Source organism: Micromys minutus (assembly GCF_963924665.1).
Source record: "Micromys minutus genome assembly, chromosome: 3".
Taxonomy (NCBI): Eukaryota; Metazoa; Chordata; class Mammalia; order Rodentia; family Muridae; genus Micromys; species Micromys minutus.
Window position 1 is genome coordinate 21,824,560 of NC_137972.1, and position 22,583 is coordinate 21,847,142.

The 22,583-nt window shown below is 51.7% G+C and overlaps 2 protein-coding genes across 2 annotated transcripts; both read left to right on the plus strand.

Annotated features, from left to right (window-relative positions):
* Positions 1-4,369: 4,369 nt before the first annotated feature.
* On the plus strand, positions 4,370-7,947 carry PTMS (parathymosin). Its single transcript, XM_080914343.1, has 5 exons — positions 4,370-4,556; positions 7,014-7,085; positions 7,286-7,364; positions 7,522-7,583; positions 7,757-7,947. Exons 1-5 carry the CDS (start codon positions 4,512-4,514, stop codon positions 7,805-7,807), a joined length of 309 nt encoding a protein of 102 aa, XP_080770469.1. The 5' UTR covers positions 4,370-4,511; the 3' UTR covers positions 7,808-7,947.
* Positions 7,948-10,213: 2,266 nt separating this feature from the next.
* Positions 10,214-17,257, plus strand: LAG3 (lymphocyte activating 3; the record flags this gene model as incomplete). Its single annotated transcript, XM_080914098.1, has 8 exons — positions 10,214-10,271; positions 10,655-10,802; positions 11,195-11,487; positions 12,102-12,365; positions 12,933-13,208; positions 16,295-16,531; positions 16,808-16,938; positions 17,093-17,257. 8 exons carry the CDS (start codon positions 10,214-10,216, stop codon positions 17,255-17,257), a joined length of 1,572 nt encoding a protein of 523 aa, XP_080770224.1.
* Between the last annotated feature and the right edge of the window lie 5,326 nt (positions 17,258-22,583).

Sequence of the window (22,583 nt, forward strand, 5' to 3'; positions counted from 1 at the left end):
ATATATATTAACATTGTTGCAGATAAGACCTAGACATTATTAACTGGAGTCCTGGACTGAATAAAAAGACTAGGCAGGCAGCAGCTTGAAGAGATGGCTCAATGATTAGGAGCATTTGCTGTTCTAGCAGAAGGTCTAAGTTCAAATCTCAGCACCCAAGTCCAGTGGTTCACAAATGCCAGGAACTCTAGCTTCAGAAATCCAAGTCCTCTGCAGACTTCCAAGGGGACCTGAATATGCATGAGCTCGCGAGCGCGCTCGCGCGCACACACACACACACACACACATACACACACACACACACACATACACACACACAAGCACGTGCACATACACAGGTGGTAGTGCATGCCTTTAAAACCCACAATGGAGAGGCAGGAGCAGGAAGCAGGCCAGCCTGCTGGTCATCATAGTGAGACTCCTCTGCCTCAAAAAAAAAAAAAAAAAAAAAAAAAAAAGAGGAAGGAAGGCTCCGGAGAGATTGCTCATCTGTTAAGAGCACTAACTGTTCTTCCAGAGAACCTGGGTTTTATTCCAAACGGAGACTCACACTCTAGTTCCAAGGTTTCGGACACCCTCTTCTGGACTCCTAGCGGGAACCAGAAACACAGTAGTGCAGAGACACTCACCGGCAAAACACTCAGACATAAGAAAAAAAGGATGCCACGCGCTGCGCTTGATTATGCTTTGCTCCCTCCTTTGAATTTAAGGAAAGCTGAGGCCTCTTGCTCTGCTTACCAAGACTGTCTTCATCACCTCCACAGCCTGCATCACTGTATCACAGGGAACTCTAACAAAATAATAACAAAAGCCAGAGACAGGGGCTTGCCTTCAAGCATGCTGATCTGAATCTGATTCCCAGGACCCATATGGTAGAAGGAAAATACCAGGTTCACACTTGTGGTCTGTCTTCTGCTGGAGTGCACCAACACACACGAAATAAATGTGTATAAAAATGTGTGTATATATATATATATATATATATATATATATATATATATGTACACACACACATACATACGTATGTATGGCTTGGCAAATTTTTAAGTGTCTATCTCCTCTCTCCCCACTTGAAGAGTTTTTGTTTGTTTTTCCTAAGATGAAGGGAAAAATGGGAAACACAAAACCAGGGTCTCTGGGAGTGAACTGAAGATTTAATAAAGGCTAAGGGAGACGGCCTAACTCTCAGGACTTATGTGTCCCACGGCCTGGACTGATAACTGGCTCTCCTTAGCCCTCACCGGAGGTGCACTTACACACCGACAAAAGAGCCGGAGACCTCACTAAGAATGAGTCTGAAGCAATTAGAAGGGAACACCTTCCACAGTTAGAGTAAGAGCAACTTCCAGGAACTCGGCAGATGTCGGAGCTTCCGGGGGCTCTGGCCTTTCTTGTTCTCACCTTGGTCTCTCCTTTTTTCCACTTTCAGAAAATGTGTAAGCACAGTTTTTCCCCCACTCAACTCGTGGGAAATGTCTCAATTGCACTGTAGAGTAAGAGAATTCTAGGAATAGGCAGGCCTCCACAAAACCTCAAGAGTACTTCTATGGAACGGAGCAAACCTTGGCATTTGACACCACTGACCCGAGGCATAGAGACAGATCTTAAAGGGCCACTCTGGTGGGTTTTCAACATCCCATTTCCCCTAAATTCACCTCAAGTCTCCCAGCTGCTTTCTCACAAAGCAGAACTTTAGGAGACTGGTCTGTGCTCTAACCAGATAAAAAAAGATTAATGGGTGCTTCCTCCATTATCCTTAGGAGGGGATTTAGTAGCGGTCGCCCGGCCCCGTAGAAGTCACCCAGCAGTCCCTGCAGACCCTAACGTCCAAGCTCTTAGATTTCTATGCACTCCCTTGGGCCTTGGGGCAGAATTCCCATTCTCTGCCTCGCCATCTCCCTGGAATTTTCCACTGCAGCTGCCTCCGCTCCCAGACACCCCTCCCTGGGCAAAATTCCCGGCTCCCTCCGCCTCCCCTTCCCTAATCACACCTCATTCCCACCCCCAGCCTTGAGGCCCAGCCCACAGTCCAACCCACTCCCCACGGTCCGTCCCACACCTCTTTGCCACCCTGGTGGTCCCATTTAGAGAAACGGGAAGTTTGGCCCTTTATGAGAGGGTAAACTAGAGGGTCCCAATCTCCTTCCTAGACCAGAGTGAAAAGACAGTGGTGGGGTTCGTCCCCTGTGGGGCGGGAGTGGGGGGAGTGGCCCGCTTCACATCCCCTTATAAGGCAGGGCAAGCAGTTAGGATCTTGGATTGGCTGATTCAAATGAGCATTCCACCTGGCAACAGGGTTTCTATTGGCTCTCGGGAAAAACAGGAGGAAGGTGGATGGAGGTTGTTGGTGGCGGTGATTGGAGGGGGGAGGGGAGTGGAGGTGACCGGAGTTGAGGGCGGTTACCAGGGCAACAGGGTAAGAGCCCAGCAGGGTGTCCGAGACAGCAGGCGGGGCTGGGAGGTGGAGTAGAAGGCAGAGGAAAAAAAGAAGGCGGGAGGCAAAGGAAAGAGACCAACCCAGAGGGAGCGAGATGAGTGGGGGAGGGCTAATGGGGGGGTGTAATGGGGGGATGGAGATAAATGAATCAAGAGAGGGTACAGAGATGGAATATGGTGAGAGATTGCTAAAGACATCAGTCACTGAAGTCTGAGAAGCACATTGAAAAGGGGAAATGGAAAGATCTCAGAGAAAAGGTGGACCGAATCCTGCCAGGAAAAACCAGGGTGGGGCGCCAAGATTTAAGAGTCCAAGAAACCGAATTAAGAGTCAGAGAAACCAGGAGATGTGTACAAGGGACCAAACGACGGTGTGTTGACATGCTCACATGCTAAATGATGATGGAAGATCAACAATGGCTTTTCTTCTTTTCTAAATTTTTTTTTTTTTGGAGGGGGCCAAGATGTTGGCCAGGATGTCCTCAAACTAATGGCAATCCTCCTGCCTCAGCTTCCCAAGTGCTGAATAGGTCATCTGACTAAAGGTGATGATTCTTATTAAGGACATAAAAATGATTTGGAAAAGGTGAGGGATAATGATAACAGATAACACACGTACACCAAAGACAATCTTTTCCCAAAGCCCCGCCTTCTTCTTCATCCACCCTCCAGGCCCGTCTCTTTCTGAAATTCCAGGGTTCTCAAAATGATCTAAAGATGCCTAACCTAGGGGCGAGGCGCTGAGGATAAATGCAGTAGGGTGTGGCAGGAACTGGACCGGTGTGTGCCAAGAAGGCCAACTGAATTTAGAAAGACTGGGAGAAGACAGCAGCCTAGGAGGGAGAAGAGCAACCGGAGGGAAAACGTGAAAGGACGAGAGAGTTGAAAATAAGCTAAGTTTACAGGGCCAGGTGACTGAGTCAGGTAAGATAACAGTGTTGTCTGGGAAAAAGTAAACCGAGACACAAGAGATGTAGATGGTTGTAAGGGAGGGGTCTCGGTCTTTATGAAGAGAGGTGAAGAGAAATAGCAGGACCAAGGCAATTGAGTGAGGTGAGACAGGTAAAAAGAAGAGAAGAATAAAGAGGCAGAAGAGACCATCAGAGGGCCCCCCTCACATCATAGGAAAGAGACGGGAAGGAACCCGCCAAGGACCACAAATGTCAAATCCAGCCGAGAGGCCCAGGCTGTCCTTTGTACTCTCACTTTCCTCCTCAAGGCCACCTTAGAGCAGGCGGACAAGAGCGAGAAATGGAAATGGCTCAGCAAGCCTTCTTCCCCTTCTTTTCAGCTTTTGGTTTCTCAGATACCTGCCCAGCCTCTACATCTGCTCCCCCACCCCCACCCCGCCCTTTAGCAAAATCTCGGGGCTTTGAGGAGGTCAGCAGGAGTCTGGCCACCTCTCCAGCCCGCCCCCAGGAGCCAGACTCCAGCTCGCAGGCAGTAGGCTGGCATTTGGAACGGTGTCTCCCCGCTGGAACCCCACCCCTTCCCACCTCCTCGCCCCACTCCGCTCTCTCCCGAGCCGTCAGTCTCTCCATTTCCCCCCCTCCCGGTCTCGTCCTTCCTCCCGTCCCGCTCGCTCTCCCGCCCTTCGCTTTCATCCTCCTATCCCCACCACTCCAACCTCCTCTTTCATCCCCCTCCCCTCTCCTCTCCTCCCCGCTCCCGCCTGCCCCACCCCTGGGAAGCCCCTCCCGTCGGGCAGCGCCGCCTTAAAAGCGGGTTCCCTTCCCGGGGGCGGCAGCGGCTGGTCGGCGGCAGCTCTGCTGGTGCGGGGGCGGCGAGCAAGACCGAGCGACCGCGACCGGAGCGCGCCGGCCACCGCCCGCATCATCCTCCCGCCCACCCTCCGGACGGCCGCAGCCCTGCGGGTCTCCGCTCGGGACCCACCCCCGCCCCACCCCGCGCGCCTCTGTCGCCTCTTGCAGCGAGCCAGCTTGCCGAGCGGCCGTCGCTGCCGCTGCCGCCGCCGCCACCGCGCCAAGTTCCGGCCGCGGCCACCCTCCGCCGTCCAGGGCTCCTCCGCCTCGGCTCCGGGACCCCGGCTCCCCGCCAGCCCCGGCCCCGGCACCATGTCGGAGAAGAGCGTGGAGGCAGCGGCCGAGCTGAGCGCCAAGGTACGGGCAGGGGCGGCGGCGGCTCGGCACCCGGGCGGCCCCGGGATCGGCACGGTCCTTCGCGCCCGGTCGCCCCCGACGGCCCCGAGCGGCCTTGGCGCCCGGTCCCCGCGGACCCCGCTGCGCCCTCCCCCCCGCTCGGAGCCCGGCGCTGCCTACCCCGCTCGGCCCCGCCGGCGCCCTCTAGCGGCCCAGCGAGCCGTGGCTCGGGGCCTCGCCGCCCGGCCTGCGCCCGGCCTCGCCATCCCCACCCCTCTCGTGCCCCGCCGCGCCCGCCTCGGCCCGGTGCGCCCTCCCGTCGGACAGTGGCGCCTCTCGCTTCCCGGGGCCCCATGTCCGAGCCGCGGCTCCAGGTCTCTTTCCACTATGACCTCACCTTTCCTCTGCTAAGCGGTTTGGGATCCTCAAGTGTAAACAGGACTCTCCCGGGAGGCTACTCCTCGGCTCCTCCCCTCGCCGCCCGACCGTCTGTCCTCGTCCCCGGAGGGCTGCGCCTCTCCTGCACCCCCCTTTTTTTTTTGTGCCAGTTCTCATTTGTTCTTCCTCTCCTACCGACTTCCAATTTTCTCCTTATCGCCTCCCCTTATGTCGAATTTCTAAAAAAAAAAAACAAAACAAAAAAACCAGAGAGGTGGCGAGAATAGCCTTCGAAAAAGACCGAATCTCATCATCGCCTGACCATACGTCAAGCTGTCTTTGCTCTCAGCAGCTGCCTTTCCCGGCCTCATCCCTTTGCCCTTGTCTCTCTTTCAGCCTTCCTCTAATTTCCCCAGGGAAACTGCTGAGTGTCGCTTAGGGAAATTAATGCGGCCAGGCTTGGGGGCTGGGAGCCCAGTCTGTGGGGGGGGGGGTCAGTATAGTTCTCGAGGTCCAAGTGGAAGGGGGGAGCTAATAGAATGAAAGTCAGTGGGAGAGGGGACATGTGAGATCTGATAAGGTGTGCCTGTGTGGCCCTCCGGTGGGTTGTGCGGTGGTGGCATGTGACTTCACTGAGTAGGCGTCTTTGTATGTCTGAGATCCAGCGAGTGTGTGGGACTGCCCGTGTTAGTTACATGTGTGCGTGTAGAGACTGAGATGTCCTGGAGGCATGTTGTTGCTTTGTGAATACCGAGTGGCTACACTGTGCTCCTAAGAGAGTGTGCCAGAATGCCCAAACATTGGGCCATGCGTCTCCAGTGTGTGGGAGGCCCCCTGCAGAGTCGGAGTTAGCCCTGGGTCAGCTTGTGTACCCCTGTAGAGGCCAGAGAGCTCTGTAGCAGCTCGGGGCAGGTCACATACCCTCTTGGAAAAAGATCAGGGAAGGACAGTGACCAGGACAGGACCCAGGAGGAGAGGGGCCAACCCTGTGGACTTTGGTCTCTGGTATTCTCCCTCCCTTCACCCCTCCATCAACCCCAATAGAAAACTCAGGCCAAGGCCTGGATCAGGCTAAGCTGACTTAGTCCCTGCCTGGCCTGGGATGTAAGAGAAAGCTCACCTGGGAGTTCAAGTGCCAGACCCACCATGTGACAGAGAAGTGACAACAAATCAGAATGAGGAAACCGGCCTGGTGTGAAAGGGTCAAGTGTTTTGTGCTCTTCCTGAAGGGAGTGGAGTGTCTCCAGGCCAGTCATTTGGTACCAGATCCCTCGTCTACCTCAGTCTTGTTCTAGAAAGGACACATCCTTCTGGGGTGATCTACTTATGAAAACTCCGACCCAGTTGGGATCGTCACACAAGAGTTGCATACTAAGAGTAGATAAGATTGTAGGAGAAGGGGGCCCCTGCCAAGGAGGAGTAGAGTCTGCACCAGGAAGGCCAGTGTGTCCAGTGGGTAACACTGCGTAGAATTTGACTTCAAGCACCTGCTGGGCTTTTGGAGTGAAGGCAGACAGGCTGGTGGGAGGGGCCCTGGACAGGTAACTCCTTCCTTCCGCTGCACGGAGGTCCTACATGCAGGGGACTCTGAGACTAGTTAGGTTGGGGCTAGAAGCCGGTGGGGGAACACAGGCTGATATCTCCATATCCCTGTGCTGTTCATCCAAGTAGGAACCGGTGGATGAGGGAGACACCACGGGGAAACAAAGACCTTAGAAGAAGAAGGAGAAGCTGGGAGGGATGCCCAGGAGAGAGAGTACTTAGAGTGAGGTAGACAAAAGGCAGAGCAGGGCAAGCAGAGAGGCTGAGGAGGTGGGGCATCCAAGCTGCCAGCAGATGGGGGATTTGCTTTGTGGAGCTGAACTCTTAAGCCAGGGGACGATTGGAAGAACTTGATGGGGTGGGAGCCCCAGCTACTCTGGCCATTTTATCAGGGTCCTGGGGACAAAAGTCTCTGGTATCGGCCAATCTAAGGACCCGAGGACTGTTGTGGTTCAATCAGTGGCCACCTTCACTTAATACCTTTGACCTAGCTGACTTGGAGGGACTCAGGGCTGTGTATCATCCCTGCTGATAGAAAGGTGACCTTCTGTCTTGCAGGACCTGAAGGAGAAGAAGGACAAGGTGGAGGAGAAGGCCGGCCGGAAAGAACGGAAGAAAGAAGTTGTGGAGGTGTGATGGCTGCAGGGGGCAGATGACCCACACTTTGCCCAAACGTCCTTCCTTCCCTCCTACCTTCTGGGGGTGCTGGGGTCCGGCCATTCTCTTGACCTCTTCTCATTCCTTCCCTACTGAGGCCCCTAAGGCCTTTTATCACCCAGTGAGTAGCAGCACAGCCTGCTTGACGCTGCTCCTTGTCTTGGTCCCCACAGGAGGAGGAGAATGGAGCTGAAGAGGAGGAAGAAGAAACTGCTGAGGATGGAGAGGATGATGATGAAGGGGATGAAGAAGGTAGGGATAGTCAGGGAAGGCTAAGGCTGCAAAGTTGAGACTCAGAAAAAGCAGAGTCAGGGAGCCGTTGAAGGCTGGAAGCTGGGATTGGGGGTGGGGGTGGTTCTGTGCCTGGAGCCTCCCAACCTTCCTCGGTGACTTGTTTCTGGTTCCTCAGATGAGGAAGAAGAGGAGGAGGAGGATGAAGGCCCCGTGCGAAAGAGAACTGCAGAAGAGGAGGTTTGAGCTGGGTTGGAGCCTGGGGGGCTGTCAGGAATATAGCAGGGACTGGGTGGCCTTGGATTTGGACCTGGTACTTGTGGGTGGCATAGATGGGCAGGGGTTGGAGCAGCGCCAGCAAGAACAGCGAGGTCCCCTTTATACAGCTACTTCAACTCTTACCCTCTCCACAGGATGAAGCAGATCCCAAGAGGCAGAAGACAGAAAACGGGGCGTCGGCTTGAGCCCCTGCCCGTGGGCTTGGGGATGGGAGGCCCCTCAGGTCCTGGAGGTGGGGCAGGAACACACAAATCCAGCCCCACTTCTGGCTCCCTGCTCTGGCCCTGCCCCAGAGCTGTGACCCTTGTCCTTTGACCCCGCCTCTCATTTCCATCTCTTCAGACACTGCTCCTTCACCCTCACTGCCACTGGTCCAGCTCCCTACCCGCCTCATCCGAGCTCCCCAGCCGGCCCTCACTTGCCCTAGCATTCCTTGTTCTTCCCTGCCTTCCTCACCATCCATCTGTTCCAGTCCTTGCGAAGCCTCTCCTTCCCCTCTGCACCCGGAGCCTCTCAGCCTGCCCTTCTCTCTCCTGCCTGACCCCTGGGTCTCCCTCAGATTCCCTCCTCTCAGACAGCGCCAGGCCGGGGTGGGGCTGGGGTTGGGGCCAAGCCCCGAAGCTGCCCCCTCCCCTTTTTGTATAATTTAATAAAGAAACGGTCGCGCTTCTGTTTTTAACCGGTCTCCTGCTTTCCCACAGTCCGGTCAGTGCACGAAAGGGTGTAGAGGGCGTGGCTGACCTCATACCTAGATTAGAGAAGACATGGCCAGTCCTCAGAGTGGGAGCTCAAGGTCTTCCTCTGGGGGCTGACATGCGTCCTGTTTCGGGTTTGTGGGGATGTTTCTCCTCAGCCATGCACACTGTCACGTTAACTCGTTAACTCGTGTAAGATCTAGACACTGCTGAGCCCAGTGGAAAGCTACCAGCTCCATCGTGCTGAACCAGGCAGTCAGAAACAGGAAGTCCTGCCCCCAAGGTGGGAGAGGCTGGTAGGTCTAGGTCTCAGAGTTTGGAAAGAAGTCCCAGGCATGGGCAGGAGTGGAATCCTCGTTCACAGGGCAGCAATAGGCTCCAGAGTTATTAGGCCTGTCTCCTTGCTTCTGTCTTCATTTTCTCAGCTGGGCTGAGCTGAGGAGCAAGGTATTGGATTCCGCTAGTCTTCTGCCTCAGTTTCTCTTGTTTTGTGATAGTCTTACTATGCAGCCCTGGCTGGCCCGGAATTCATATAAAGCTGCCCGCCTCTGCCAACCAAGTACTGGAATTAAAGATATTTTTTCCTTTTTTTTTTTTTTTTTTTTTAAGTTTTGCTTTGTTGGCATAGGGTATACCTTTGTAGCCTGTGATGACGCTGAACTCACTGGCCCAAGCGAGCGAGCTTCAATTCACTCCACCTTCCAAAATCTAGACTTGCAGATACGTGCCACTGTTGGTGTCACCTTGGTCCCCATCTCCATAAACCCCCGGCCTTCATTGTTTTTTAGTACAGAGTCTTGGGGGGGGGGGTCTTTGAAGGTGGGCTGGAAAGACCGTTTAGCTGTATTAGTGCTTGTTGCTCTTCGGGAAGACCTGAGTTTGGTTTCCAGCATCCAGATCGAGCCCACCCTCCAGCTCCAAGAGATTTGACACACTCTTCAGAGCATTCACACGCTGGTGGTGAATTTATGTTTACAGACACGTAAATAAAAACAGACATTTCACACAGGTCCCCCATTGTCATCTTCCTGGAAGATGAAAAGCCACCCCACAATGCAAATAGCGCTAAGGACTAGGCAGCTTTTGCTTCAGAACCTTGGCAAGTTATGTCATGCTTGTGAGCCTCAGTTCCCTCATCTGTACAAAAAGTTTCACAAGTTGCTTTGTGGAAAATGTATATGGTTTGTAACAAGGTTAGCACCATGGGGCTACTATACTCCCACCAAGCCCTCACCCAGATCTGGTAACTTGTGGTATGTAGTATGGTGACACTTTTTGTGTACCTGTCCAAGAGATGCTGAACGCCTAGGGAGGCAGTCTGAAGGGGCAGTGACATTTTTTTTTTTTTTTTTTTTTTGCGAAGTTAATGGAAAAGAGCGCGAGTCAAGAAGAAACTGTGAGGACAGTAGAGGAAGCTTAAAGTTACAGCTGTAGTTCAAGGCAGAAATGCTTGGCAGAGGGGGGTTGGGGGGAAGGACAGGGGAAGAGGTGAAGAGGGGGCGGTGGGGAGACCCGAGTCTGAGGAAGTAAACAAGGGGAGCGCCACCACAGAGATGGAGGGCTCGGCTGCTGGGAATCAGCCCCCTCATACTTTCCACTGCGAATCGAAACCCCCCTGCGCCTTGGGCTGGGGGGGCGGGCAGTGGGGAGAAGTAGAAGGGCTGGCTGGGCCTGGAGGAGCCGCTCAGAGATCCCAGCTGCCGTGGGCTTGCCTACACTCTGCTCTGGGCCCCAGCCCTGACCTCTGATCACTGCCCTGCTGACCCACTCGGGGTCCTCTTTACCCTGCATTCTTTTCCTCTGCCTCACCTCCCTCCTGTGGACCTTCTCTCTCTCTTTCTCCCAGGACCTTTTTCTGACCTCCCTTGGAGGGCTGGGGAAGTCTGGGTCATAGAGATGAGGGAGGATCAGTTCCTTGGCCTTTTGCTTCTGCAACTGTTTTGGGAAGCTCCAGGTAAGATGGGGAGTCTTGGACAAGCCAGCAGGGACCCCTGTGGTCTTTCTTTTTAGCTCTGTGGTGATCTTCAAATGCCTCTTATTGGGGGCGTGTGACGGGAGTTGAGATAGTGTTTCTTTGTGTTGCCCTGGCTGTCCTGGGACTGGTTCTGTAGACCAGGCTGGCCTTGAACTCATAGTGATCCACCTGCCTCTGCCTCCCTAGTGCTGGGATTAAAGGCATGCCCACCACTTTTTATAAGCGCAGTCCCTCCAATCCCAAAGGTGCCTCAGTCTCCCCTCAACAGGGAGAAATGATGTTTCTCTCTTAGGAATACCAAGGCTCTTCTCTGTTCTCAAATCTCTTGGCTCAATGCCCTGGCCTCTCTTTTGCTCCACTAGTTGTGTCTTCAGGGCCTGGGAAAGAGCTCTCCGTGGTGTGGGCCCAGGAGGGAGCTCCTGTCCATCTTCCCTGCAGCTTCAAATTTCCCCATCTGGATCCCAACTCTCTGCGAAGAGGAGGGGTCACCTGGCAACATCAACCAGACAGGTAGGAACTCCAAAGTTGGACAACAGCACTTCCCAACCCTGTCCTAATGGATAAAACCCTGTCCAAACTAGTTTTGTCCTCTTTGTCAGTTCCTCTAAAGCCAGTAGCTCAGTGTCCTCTGAAATGACATGGCCTTCCTGTAGATTTCTCTGAAGTCTGTTCCTCCCACATCAGCATCCTGTAGAACTCCACCGCTCCAGTAGCAGATGGTGATGAAGATCAACGGAAATGGGGACAGGGGTAGTTATGGGGGAGAGGGGAAACTGCTGACGGTCAAGAGATCTCTTAGGCGGGTTAACTTTATCCTCAAAGCAGGTTTGGAGTGCATCTTCTTCGTGGCCTTTTTCAAATTACCCCGGAACTCCTCAATCCTATTCTCTATCCCCAACCAGTGACCAACCCACTCCCATCCCGGCCCTTGACCTTCGCTCGGAGAAGCGGTCGTCTAGGAGACCCGCACCCAGGCTCTACACGGTGCTGAGCGTGCGTCCGGGAGGCCTGCGCAGCGGGAGGCAGCCCCTGCATCCGCACGTGCAGCTGGAGGAGCGCGGCTTCCAACGCGGGGACTTCTCTCTATGGTTGCGCCCAGCTCGGCGCGCCGACGCGGGCCAGTACCACGCTACCGTGCGCCTCCGGGACAGCGCCTTCTCCTGCAGTCTCCGCCTCCGCGTCGGCCAGGCCTCGAGTAGGTGGGGCCAGACAAAGAGAGAGGGCCTGGGAAGCAGATCCCTGCTTCCCTGGGGTAGGGAGAGCAGTGGTTAGGGTTGTGCTTTAGACACGGCCTGAGGACCTCCAGAAGCATAAAGAAAGGGACGACCCCCTGATGGCAGGATAGAAAGGCAGGGTGGAAAATGCCCCCTGAAACGGGAGCCTCTAGGTGGGGATGAGGGGGCTATGGAGAAATTGTGCCACCCCCCCCACACCTCCCTTTCCCCCCACCTACAGCGGGAGTGCTGTCCCTGGTAGAGGTAAAGATGGGGAAGCACCTCTCCTTCGGAGGGCTAGAGTGATTCATTTAAGACAGATGTAGCTCATCCTCAGGCCATATCTGCCCTAAAAAGAATAAGTCAAGCCAAGTAGAGGCAGGAGACCGTGGAAAGGAGACCCCGGTCTCTTTGGAGATCCACCCTTAAGCACCCTCTGTTTTCAAGAACTGAGTTGGAATGGGCGGCTGTGTGGAGAATCTGAAAGCAAAGTCCCTATTTCCTTGAGTTTTCAGCTTGGTTTGGCCGGCTGTGTTGAGAAAATATTTCCATCTAGTGGACTGATTTTTTTTTTTCTTTTTAAACTTCTGCGCAGTGATTGCCAGTCCCCCAGGAACCCTCAAACCGTCTGATTGGGTCATTTTGAACTGCTCCTTCAGTCGTCCCGACCGCCCAATCTCTGTGCACTGGTTCCAAGGCCAGAGCCAAGCACCTGTCCACAACTCACCCCGTCATTATTTAGCAGAAAGTTTCCTCTTCCTGCCCCAAGTCACCCCACTGGACTCGGGGACCTGGGGCTGTGTCCTCACCTACAGAGATGGCTTCAATGTCTCCATCACGTACAACCTCAAGGTTCTGGGTAACTCGTCTAAGCAGTCTTTACTCTTGACCACAACCTTCCTGCTCACCACCTCCCCTGACTCATGGGCCCCCAAAACGGTTTCTCACCTGCATGCTGTGTCAGTCACTCCAGGTGGCTTTGTCTCAGTGTCCAACCCATTTTCTCTCTGGGCATCGTTTAGCTGCTGTCTCTCTTACTTTTATTTATTTATTTATTTTCATTTTAGCGTGCCTTGGTGTTTTGCCTACATATATGTCTGTGGCAGAGTGTGGATCCCATGGTGCTTGATCTACAGACGCTTTGTGAGCCACCATGCGGGTGCTGGGAATTGAACTCAGGTCCTTTGGAAGAACGGCTGGTGCTCTAAACTGCCTCTTTTCTTTGTTTATCCCTTGGCTGTTCAGCCTTCTGATGGCCTTTGGGCTCTTGCTGCCTCAGTTTCTCTAGCTGGTCTGCTTTGTTCTGTTTCTTTCTGTGTTACAGCCAAATCCTTCCTTCACCCTTCTGCCTTCCTTCCTTGATGTCCCCACCTTCTATGACACTGCGTACCCTTGGTAATGACTTGGCTTTTCCTTTTCTCTCCAGGTCTGGAGCCCGTAGCCCCTTTGACAGTGTACACTGCTGAAGGTTCTAGGGTAGAGTTGCCCTGTCACTTACCCCCAAGTGTGGGGACGCCTTCTTCGCTCAGTGCCAAGTGGACTCCTCCTGGGGGAGGTCCCGAGCTCCTGGTGGCTGGAAAGAGTGGCAATTTTACCCTTCACCTTGAGGCTGTGGGTCTGGCGCAGGCTGGGACCTACACCTGTGCCATCCATCTGCAGGGGCAGCAGCTCAGTACCACTGTCACACTGGCAGTCCTCACAGGTCAGCCACAGGTGGGAATGGAATAGCTTCCATCTCAGAGGAGAAAGAACAGGGTGGGAGTGTCGGCTGGTCAGAGATGGTGTGTGTGTGTGTGTGTGTGTGTGTACGCACACACAAGTGTCACATGTGACGGACAGGTACATGTTTCTCAGCCTGTGTGTCGAGGTCACTGGACAAAATCTGTGGAGTTAAGCTCTCTCTGCCTACCTTTCTCTGGGTTCTAGGGTTTGCAGAGCAAGTACCTTCTTTCAGGTAGCTTAGGATGACCTTGAACTTCTGACCCTGTTGCTTCCAAGGCCCAGGTGCTGGGACTAGAGACATATAATGCACCTGTCAAATTATGAGTTGTTTTTTTTTTTTTTTTTAAATTTACCCTTGTGATAAAACAAAACCGAAACTGAAAATCTCCCCTTGAGTCACAAAATAAAAGTTCCGCTCTTCTCTCAGGGACTCCCCTTCTCTGAATTGCTGGAATGTCTGAGAAGCTAGAAACAAAGATGACAAATATTTGAAAAACATTGTTTTTTTTTTGAATAGCTAAAAGAATGAGGCATATATTCTCTAACCTCTGTCTGCTCTTGGCCTGGGGCTCAGTTAAAACTGAGGCAGTCGGCCTGGGTTTAGAAGGAAATTGACCAATCAATCCCTTGTCAGCAAATTATTTAGTGAATAGGGACTTTTTTTTTTTTTTAAAGACAGGATAAAACAAATAAGGCAACAACAAAAACAAACCAACCCCAGATCAGAAAGTAAATGTTCATTGATTGGCAGCTGTCAGCTGTGACGGACACATTTGCAGATAGTTACCTTCACCATTAACCAGCACCTTGTGGCAGAAGCTTAGCAACGTACATGGGAGCCAAGTGGGATGCTGCTGTAATCTTAGCACTTTGCAGGAGGACCAGAAACTGAAGCCTAGCTCCCACCATACATGGTGAGTTCAAGGCCAGCCTTGGCTACATGAGCTCCTGTCTCAAAACAAACAGACATTGGATACAGGAATGAGTAACTGACCTAACAAATAATGTTAACCCTTAACCCCCGACACACTGTCTTTTTCTTTCTTCTTTTTTTTAAAATAAGATTTATTTATTTATTTTATGTATGTGAGCACACTGTCTCTCTCTCTCTTCAGACACACCAGAAGAGGGCATCGGATCCCACTACAGATGGCTGTGAGCCACCATGTGGTTGCTGGGAATTGAGTTATTTTCTATAGCTCTATTTAGATATTGCATTGACTCAACCCCTCAGCTCCACAGGGAACCCATCTTTTCAAGTCATTCCTTGGCTGGCTTCATTTGGTGACTCCACTGCAACCCCACTCACTCCAAACCCTTTGCACCATTCAACAGTCACCAAAGCCCACCCATTCTTCTGCCTCTAGTGCTTTCGAGTGCGCTCGTGCTTTCGAGGCAGAGGTGGGTAGATCTCTGAGTTCAAGACCAGCCTAGTCCGCATAGTGAGTCCAGGACAGCCAGGGCTACACAGAGAAACCCTGTTTCAAAAAAAAAAAAAAAAAAAAAAAAAAAAAAAAAAAAAGACTGTGTGCAGGTGCTCAGGGGGAGAGGGACTGTCATTTCTGCTCTACAGAGAAGGAATGTTCAAGGTCACACCACCGCAAAAGGCTAGACTTAGGGTCTAAATGTGAAGGTTGGATACTTGTGTCACTAAGCGCCCCCCATACCTCAGTAGGGTCAAGGTCCTGCTACATTTGTCTGTTCCTACTGTCCTATCTCTAGTCAACTTGGAACGAGTTCTGTCAGTGGATCAATCAGTCGCTTACTTGTTCTGTAAACATTCAAGAAGCCATTGGAGCCTTCACCCAGAGGCACCACAAAGCTGGGGACACTGGTGTGAGCTAAGTGTTGGAGACAAAGGTGTCGGGAATACCGGGTGCTGATTCGCCTGACTGGGCGTTGACAGGCTGAGCAGTTTAGAAGAGAATATGCCTGTGAGTTGTGTGTTTCTGTGTGAGTATGCACACGTGGGTTGTCGCAAGGGGATGTGAGAACAGAGTGTTGGATCTCCTGGAAGCAGCCAGGTGTGGGTTCTGCGAACTGAATGTGGGTCCTTTGGAAGAGCAGTAAACCCTAATTTCTTAGTAAACCCTGATCCACCTCTCCATTTTATTTTATTTTAAAAATATATTTAATAAGCCAAGTGGTGGTAGCACATGCCTTTCACCCCAACACTGGGAGGCAGGGGCAGGCAGTTCTTTGAGTTTGAGGCCAGCCTGGTCTACAGAGTGAGTTTCAGGACAGCCAGGGCTACAGAGAGAAACCCCTTCCTGAAAAACAAACAGAAAGTATTTTATTATATATGTATTTTGCCTGCTTGTACATCTGTGTTCTGTACCTACAGAACTAGAAGAAGGCATTGGTCTCCTGGATCTGGAGTTACAGATAAGATTGAGCCGCCATGTGGGTGCTGGGAATCAAACCTGGGTCCTCTGGAAGAGCACCAAGTACTCTTACCCACTGAGCCATCTTTCCAACCTTATTTGATGTTTTAAAACAAGGTTTCATGTAGCTCAGGCTGACCTTAATTCACATCTTTAGCTCCTGATTTTCTTGTGTCTACACCAGTTTATGTGGTGCTGGGAACTGAACCCAGGGAGGGACCCATGCATTCTAGGAAAGTGTTCTGCTGGCTGAGGTACAACTCCAGCATGGATACTGTTTTTTCCTGTGGCCTTCAGCACCAGTCTGAGTTTGAATAATGTCTTGGGGGGCTGGGAACCTCTTGAACAGGGACACAAACTAGAGCGCAGGATTATAATGACTGTGGCCCGGTGGGACACTCCTGTAATCTCAGGATTTATGAGATGGAGGCAGGAGGGTCAGGAGTTAAAGGTTATATTTGGCTACATAGGAAGTTCAAGGCCAGCTTGAGCTAAGTGTGTCTCAAAAACACAAAACCAAACCAAAGATAAATGTAGTTGTGACCTATGACCTCTGCCCCCAAGGTTTCCCCAACCTGATCCCAAGTGAGAGTGAAGTGACAAGGGACGTGGATTACAAAATCGGTGACGGCTAAGGGGTCAAGGCCCTCATGAGTTCTCTTCCGTTTGATTATTTTTTCAGTGACTCCTAAAACCTTCGAGTTACCTGGCTCCCCAGGGAAGCTGTTATGTGAGGTTGTCCCAGCATCCGGAGGAGAGAGATTTGTGTGGCGCCCCCTGAACAATCTGTCCAGGAGTTCCCCGGGCCCTGTGCTGGAGGTGCAGAAAGCCAGGCTCCTTGCTGAGCAGTGGCAGTGTCAGCTGTACGAGGGCCAGAAGCTTCTTGGAGCAACAGTGTATATCCCAGAGTCCAGCTCAGGTCTGAGGTTTCAAACTCAGAACCTTCTCAGAATCATGTCCCCAACTCAGAAGCCTTCCAACACCCCCCCAACCCCCTGCTTATCTCCTACCCCACCTTACCCCTTCCATCAGGGACCTGATTTCCAGCTCTCTAGGTCTGACTTATTTCTGTCATTAATTAGCTGAATGATCCTGGACAAGTCCCTGGCCTCATTGTATCTGTAATGGATGAGGGTGTAACAAGGTATCCTTTCCTGTCTCCAACCCTGGATCTAATCTAATGCTTTCTTCACAGGTGCCCAGAGTGCTAGGAGAACCTCAGGTGACCTTAAAGGAGGCCCTCTCTTCCTCGTTCTCATCCTTGGTGCCCTCTCCCTGTTTCTTTTGGTGACTGGAGCCTTTGGCTTTCACCTGTGCAGAAGACAGGTGAGGTTCTCTGTCAGGCCTCAGAGTGCTGTGTGGGTGGGGCTGAAAGAAGGCCATGGGCCAAATGGGGAAGTCTGGAAAGGAAGCAGCAGAGCTCCGTGATTCTCCTGATTCTCCTTCGTCTTCCATTGTCCATTCTGTCTTTCCCCCACAGTTGCTATGGAGAAGATTTTCTGCCTTAGAGCATAGGATTCGTCCATCTCCGGCTCAGAGTAAGATAGAGGAGCGGGAGCGAGAACCAGAGACGGAGATGGAACAGGAGCCCGAGCCCGAGCCCCAGTCCGACCCCGAGCTGGAGCCAGAGCCCACACAGCTCTGACCTGGAGCTGAGGCAGCCAGCAGGTCTCAGCAGCTCCGCCAGCCCGAATAAACTCCCTGTCAGCAGCAAGCTGGAGTCTCTGCGTCTCCTTGTCTGGAAAGGTTCCTGTCTCTCCGAACCACTAGGGGCTCCCTTCTCTCTCTCTCCAGCCTCCCAACCTACTTTCTCCAGCCAGTCTTTCTCCTCATTCCCTTTTCTGTTGCTTGCCTCTTTGTTTCTTTCTCCGTTGTCCCCTTTCTATTAAGTAATCCGCCCCTCACCCCCAGAAAGCTCCAAAGAGCCCTCACGTCTGACCTTCGTAGCCCTTTCCCCATCTCGTACCCACATTGTTCTGACTCTTCTGGTCTCCTTTATGTTCGGGTCCCTTTGGCCCACATCAAGCTCAGCTGCACCCAGACCCCTGGTTACAGAAAAGGAAAGCCAAGGCAGGCGCGAGTGCTCACACAGGCGCGCGCATACACACACACACACACACACACACACACACACACACACACGCTCTCGAGCTTGCACCAGCCATATGAAGTCCAGGAGATGGGAGCCTCCTAATCTTTCTGGATAACCAGCTGACGTTGCTACCTCTGCCCCATCCCCCATGTTTGTCATCCGTGGGTGACTTTTCTGGCCCCAGGCATGACAACACACTGCCACCTAGTGGTCACTGCTCGTCACACCCCAGAGGAGGTCACTGGACCAACTGCTACAGTGCAGACATCTAACACACTGCAGCAGGCTAGGTGGGGCCAGGATGCAGGTGCTTCAGTATGGGCAGCCTTGACTGTGCTCCCAGCATCTGTCACGTGTCTGATGTAGCCTGCAGAAGAGGGACTAAATAACACACGCTTCAGGAAATAGTGCCCTGGTACTGGCAAGGTTATAATCCAAGTAAGACAAAGGAGAGGGCTTCAAACAAAGACCACATGCAGGGGGAGAAAAACCCCACAAGGACAGCTGTCTTGCCTGTGGGAGTCCTAAATCCTGGATTCTCATTCTATTTCTGTTGACGAGGCTCTTCCAAACCTCTTTGAATCTTTGTTTTCTAATCTATTAAGTGGGACAATGGCCAAGGCACAGAGGCGTGCAGCTGAAATCTCAGCTACTTGGGAGACTGACGCAGGAGGATTCCCTTGGGTTCAGGAGTGTTGGACCAACATGGCTAACATAGTGAGACCCCCATCTTTTAAAAGTAAAAACTGAATATGGAAGTACCCGTCTGTAATTCCAGCACATGGAAAAGTCACCTACTTAGTAAGTTTGAGGCCAGCTTAGATCACACCAGATCCTGACTCAAGAATATACTATACGGTGGGGGACTCCCAACACTCAGGAGGTAGAGGCAGGGAGATCTCTGTGAGTTTGAGGCCAGCCTGATCAACCTAGTGAGTTCTAGGATAGCCAAGGCTGCACAGAGACCCTATCTCAAAAACAAATATTATTTTAATAACTAGGCCAGTGGGTTGGAGCAGAGGGTAAATGGGCATGCCACAAGAGCTTCAAGAGCTTGGTGACCTGATTCACCAATGCCTGGACCGCAAGTAAAGGTGGAAGAAAGAAACCACCAGTTTTGCAACGTTGGTCCCTGAACTCCAAATGCATGCCCCGGCACCCATTTACATACACATCAGGCAGGCTCGTGCAAGTGTGTGTGCGCACGAGTGCACATGCTCAGCAAGCACAAGGACCTGAGTTTAGATCTCCAGCACCCTTATAAAAGTTAGGAGACTTCCGAAGACCCTTTAGGATGTTACTTTGCAGTGTGCTTGTCTCCGATCCTCCTTCCAGGGCCACTGGGTTTCCGCCTGTGACAACCCAAGAGTTCCAACTATGATTCCGAACCTCAGAACATCAGACTGTCTTAAGTGGCTGGGTATTCAGGCTTCATGGACTCCCATTTCCCTATGGCTCGGCACAAAATAATGGTGTCGCTTTTCATTCTTTGTCACCAAGTCTCTGGCCCCTGTGTCTCCATAGAGACAAGGATCTTCAAACCTCCTGTTTATGCTCAGGCACCAGTGTAGGGTGTTTGTCACAGCCGTGTCTCACCATGAGACTCCTGCAGGCTCCCTTCCTCTTGGGGGTCACTAGTTTACTCTCCTGTGAGAGCTAAAGCTCTCTGATAAATAGCAAAGGTCCAGGCCCCACATTCATCACAGCGTGAGGCCTCAAGTCCTAGTCCAGTCTTGAAGGTGCTTTTGACTGAGGCCTAGTGTGTTCTGCAGAGACATCTGCTGAGGAGGCTTCTCAGCAGCCCTGCCTCAGGCCTTCTTTCCATGGCCTCAGTGGAAGCCACCATGTTTTCACAAGGCAGGGGTTTCCTGGAAAGATCTGTGGGTGGCATTTTTTTTCCTTTGCACTAGATAATAACCCATGCCCTTTGGGCCTGTGAAAGGTGATGTCACAGGTTCACCAGGGCTCCTGCAGGGACTTCCCCGAGCTCTTTCATGAAGGGAACAAAGGCAGAGTGGAAGACCACCTTGTTCTTCTGTCTCACACAGAAGAGATGTGAGGCCAGTAGCAAAGGACAGAAGGGAGAGGGGCTGGTGGCTTCTGTAGAACAGTGCCACACAGTTCACACAGAGCCCCACCCTCTTGCCTGCAGGATAACTTCTAGCCCTTTCTGTGTCCTTGTAAGGTCTCTGGGAGTTGTGTTAATTCACTAGGTGTGTCCCCAAGTGGTTGTTTTTTTTTTTTTTTTTTAAATTTGTTTTTGTTTTTTATGGCACTGGAGTTTGAACCTAGGCTTACGTTTGTAACAAACATTCTACCACTGGGCTCCTCAGCCTGTTGACCAGTTTATCTGTAAACCAGCACTCTGGACTGGGAGCTCAAAGGAGAAGGGAGCCTGCAAGGAGGCAATTTGCTCAGGGAACTTTAAGGGTTGGCGGAGGAATCATCTCAACTATCCATTGCTGCACCTAAAAAAAAAAAAAATCACCCCAGAATTGAGTAATCTTCTCCCAGCCAGAAATCAGGCTAGCTGAATAGTTCTGGTACAGGGCTTGTCATGAGACTGTTCGAAGGTGTGGCCGAAGCTGTGGTCAAGGGAAAGCTAGGCCTGGATGGAGGGATCTGCCTCTGAATATGCTCATTCATGTAGCCGAGGGCCAGAGGCCTTTGGTACCATGGCAGCTGGCTCCTCTGTGGACAGGATGGATAAGACAAAAGCAATCCAGTCTCATCACCCAATCTTTAAAGTGATAGGCCATCATTTCTACCCCTATCTGTAGATCATACAGGCCACTTGTGACACAGTATAGGAAACACAAGATAAGGACATGAGCCAAGGAAGAGGGATTGCTGGGACCTCTTACAGACTGGCTGTCACAAGCTAGACAGCCGAAGTTCGAGGAGGAGCATTTGTGATTTTCTGACATCCATGGCCTTCTCACGGAAATGGCAGTCTCCTCCACCGCCAACCTTGAAGAAGTGCTGGAGGCTAATTGAGGCCAAGCCCGTGAGGTAGAAGGCTATCCTTCGAACATTCAGACCCTTGGCTACTGCTCCTTCCACACCTAAACTTGTTTACTGGGCTCTATGGGTCAGAGCCCACCCAGAGAATTTTCGGTTCTACATCCCCAACCAAGCCAAGGTGTTGGGGTTCAAATTTGAGCCCCAGCTGTTAGTCCGCTGCAAAAAAAAAAAAAAAAAAAAAAAAAAAAAAAAAAAAAAAAAAAAGAACAAAGGGCCTAGATTTCCCTTCTGAGCCCCACCCTAAGATGGAGTCTTCTTTAAAGGGAGTAGGGTTGGGGTGGTGGGGGTGGATTCTATCTGCTTTGCTCTGTGGCTGGCAGTTTCTCCAAAGGGTAACAGGTGTCAGCTGGCTGAGCCTAGGCTGAACCCTGAGACACGATTCTCATGGCTAGAGTCACAGACAGTGACTCAGGAAAAGGTAGCCAGGGTGGAGTAGATTGTTTCTTCTGTTGCAGCTTCCAAGGTGCCGCCAGGGTCCGGGGCACTTCATCCCATATGGAGGAGAAGCCTTTGTAACCCAGCCCAGCCACTGAGCTAAGCCCACCCCTCAGCTATCTTGCTGGGATGTCTGTGCTCCAGCAGATGGTTCCTGTAACAAGGTCACCACAGGCCTGCACCTGGTGCTCCACTTCCCTCTAATGCACTGGTCTCTAGTACCCTCGTAGTGCTGGGGCCCCTGCTTCCTTTTTCCCATTCTCTGTGTTTGGTTACCCCCCCCCCCCTTCTAGCTAGGAAGCACAGAATATAGCCATTCAAAATAGCTCCAACCAAGAACTAGGAATAGGCAAAAACCAGGCTCGAAGCTTAGCTTCAGGGACCGGGGCAGACAGTCTGACTTCAGTTTCCTTTGTACAATGAGGATTGTGTGCCGACCTGGGTGGTTCCTGTATCCCACTCGGAGGCTGAGGCAGGAGGGGCTCTGCTTCTGGGCCAGACAAAGCTACTTAGACTCTCTCAATAAAGCAAACAAAATGATTTTACTTCTTTTTTAAAAAGAGTATTTATTTATTTTATATATGAGTACACTGTAGCTGTCCTCAGACACACCAGAAGAGGGCATCAGATCTTATTACAGATGGTTGTGAGCCACCATGGACTGGGATTACGGGTGTGAGTACAACATCCAGTTTCTAGTTCTTAGCTCATATATCAAAACATTAAATGCACTTATTAAACTAGGTGTGGTATCACAGTCCCCCCCTTTTAAAAATATTTACTTATTTTATATATGTGAGTACACTATAACTGTCCTCAGACACACCAGAAGAGGGCATCAGATCCCATTAAAGATGCTTGTGAGCCACTGTATGGTTGCTGGGACTTGAACTCAGGACCTCTGGAAGAGCAGTCTGTGCTCTTAACCACTGAGCCATCTCTCCAGCCCGTTATGTAATATTTAAATCAGGACTGATGGAGTTATAGAGTTGGCTCAGTGGTTAAGAGCTCTGGCTACTTTTCCAGTAGGCCTGAGTTTCATTCACAGCAATCACAACCATCTGTGGCTTCAGTCCCAGGGATCTGAGGTCCTCCTCTGACCTCTGAGGGTACCAGGCATACACACATTACACAGACATATCTGTAGGAAAAACTCACACATAAAACAGTAAAAATAATAAAACTAAATCAAGGTAAGAATCTGTCTACTCCAAAAATATCATTTCTTCATAGGAAATGTTATGTTTGCTTGTACCTTTGCTGACTTGATATTTGCTATCCAGGCTTTCTGGTATTGGCTTTTCAGGACTTGGGGCTAGGGGCACTATGCTGATATTTTGAGTCTCACAGTGTTTTTGGAGGCAGGGAATCTTACTGAGTCCCAGGCTTGCATCTTGGATTAGGCTAGCTGACCAGAATC

What these genes read in the sequence shown, in the direction of transcription:
- PTMS (XM_080914343.1), top strand. Translation starts at nt 4,512, where the DNA reads ATGTCGGAGAAGAGCGTGGAGGCAGCGGCCGAGCTGAGCGCCAAG. An exon ending in GGAAGAAAGAAGTTGTGGAG is followed by an intron (nt 7,086 to 7,285) that starts GTGTGATGGCTG and finishes TGGTCCCCACAG; the next exon opens with GAGGAGGAGAATGGAGCTGA. An exon ending in TGATGAAGGGGATGAAGAAG is followed by an intron (nt 7,365 to 7,521) that starts GTAGGGATAGTC and finishes CTGGTTCCTCAG; the next exon opens with ATGAGGAAGAAGAGGAGGAG.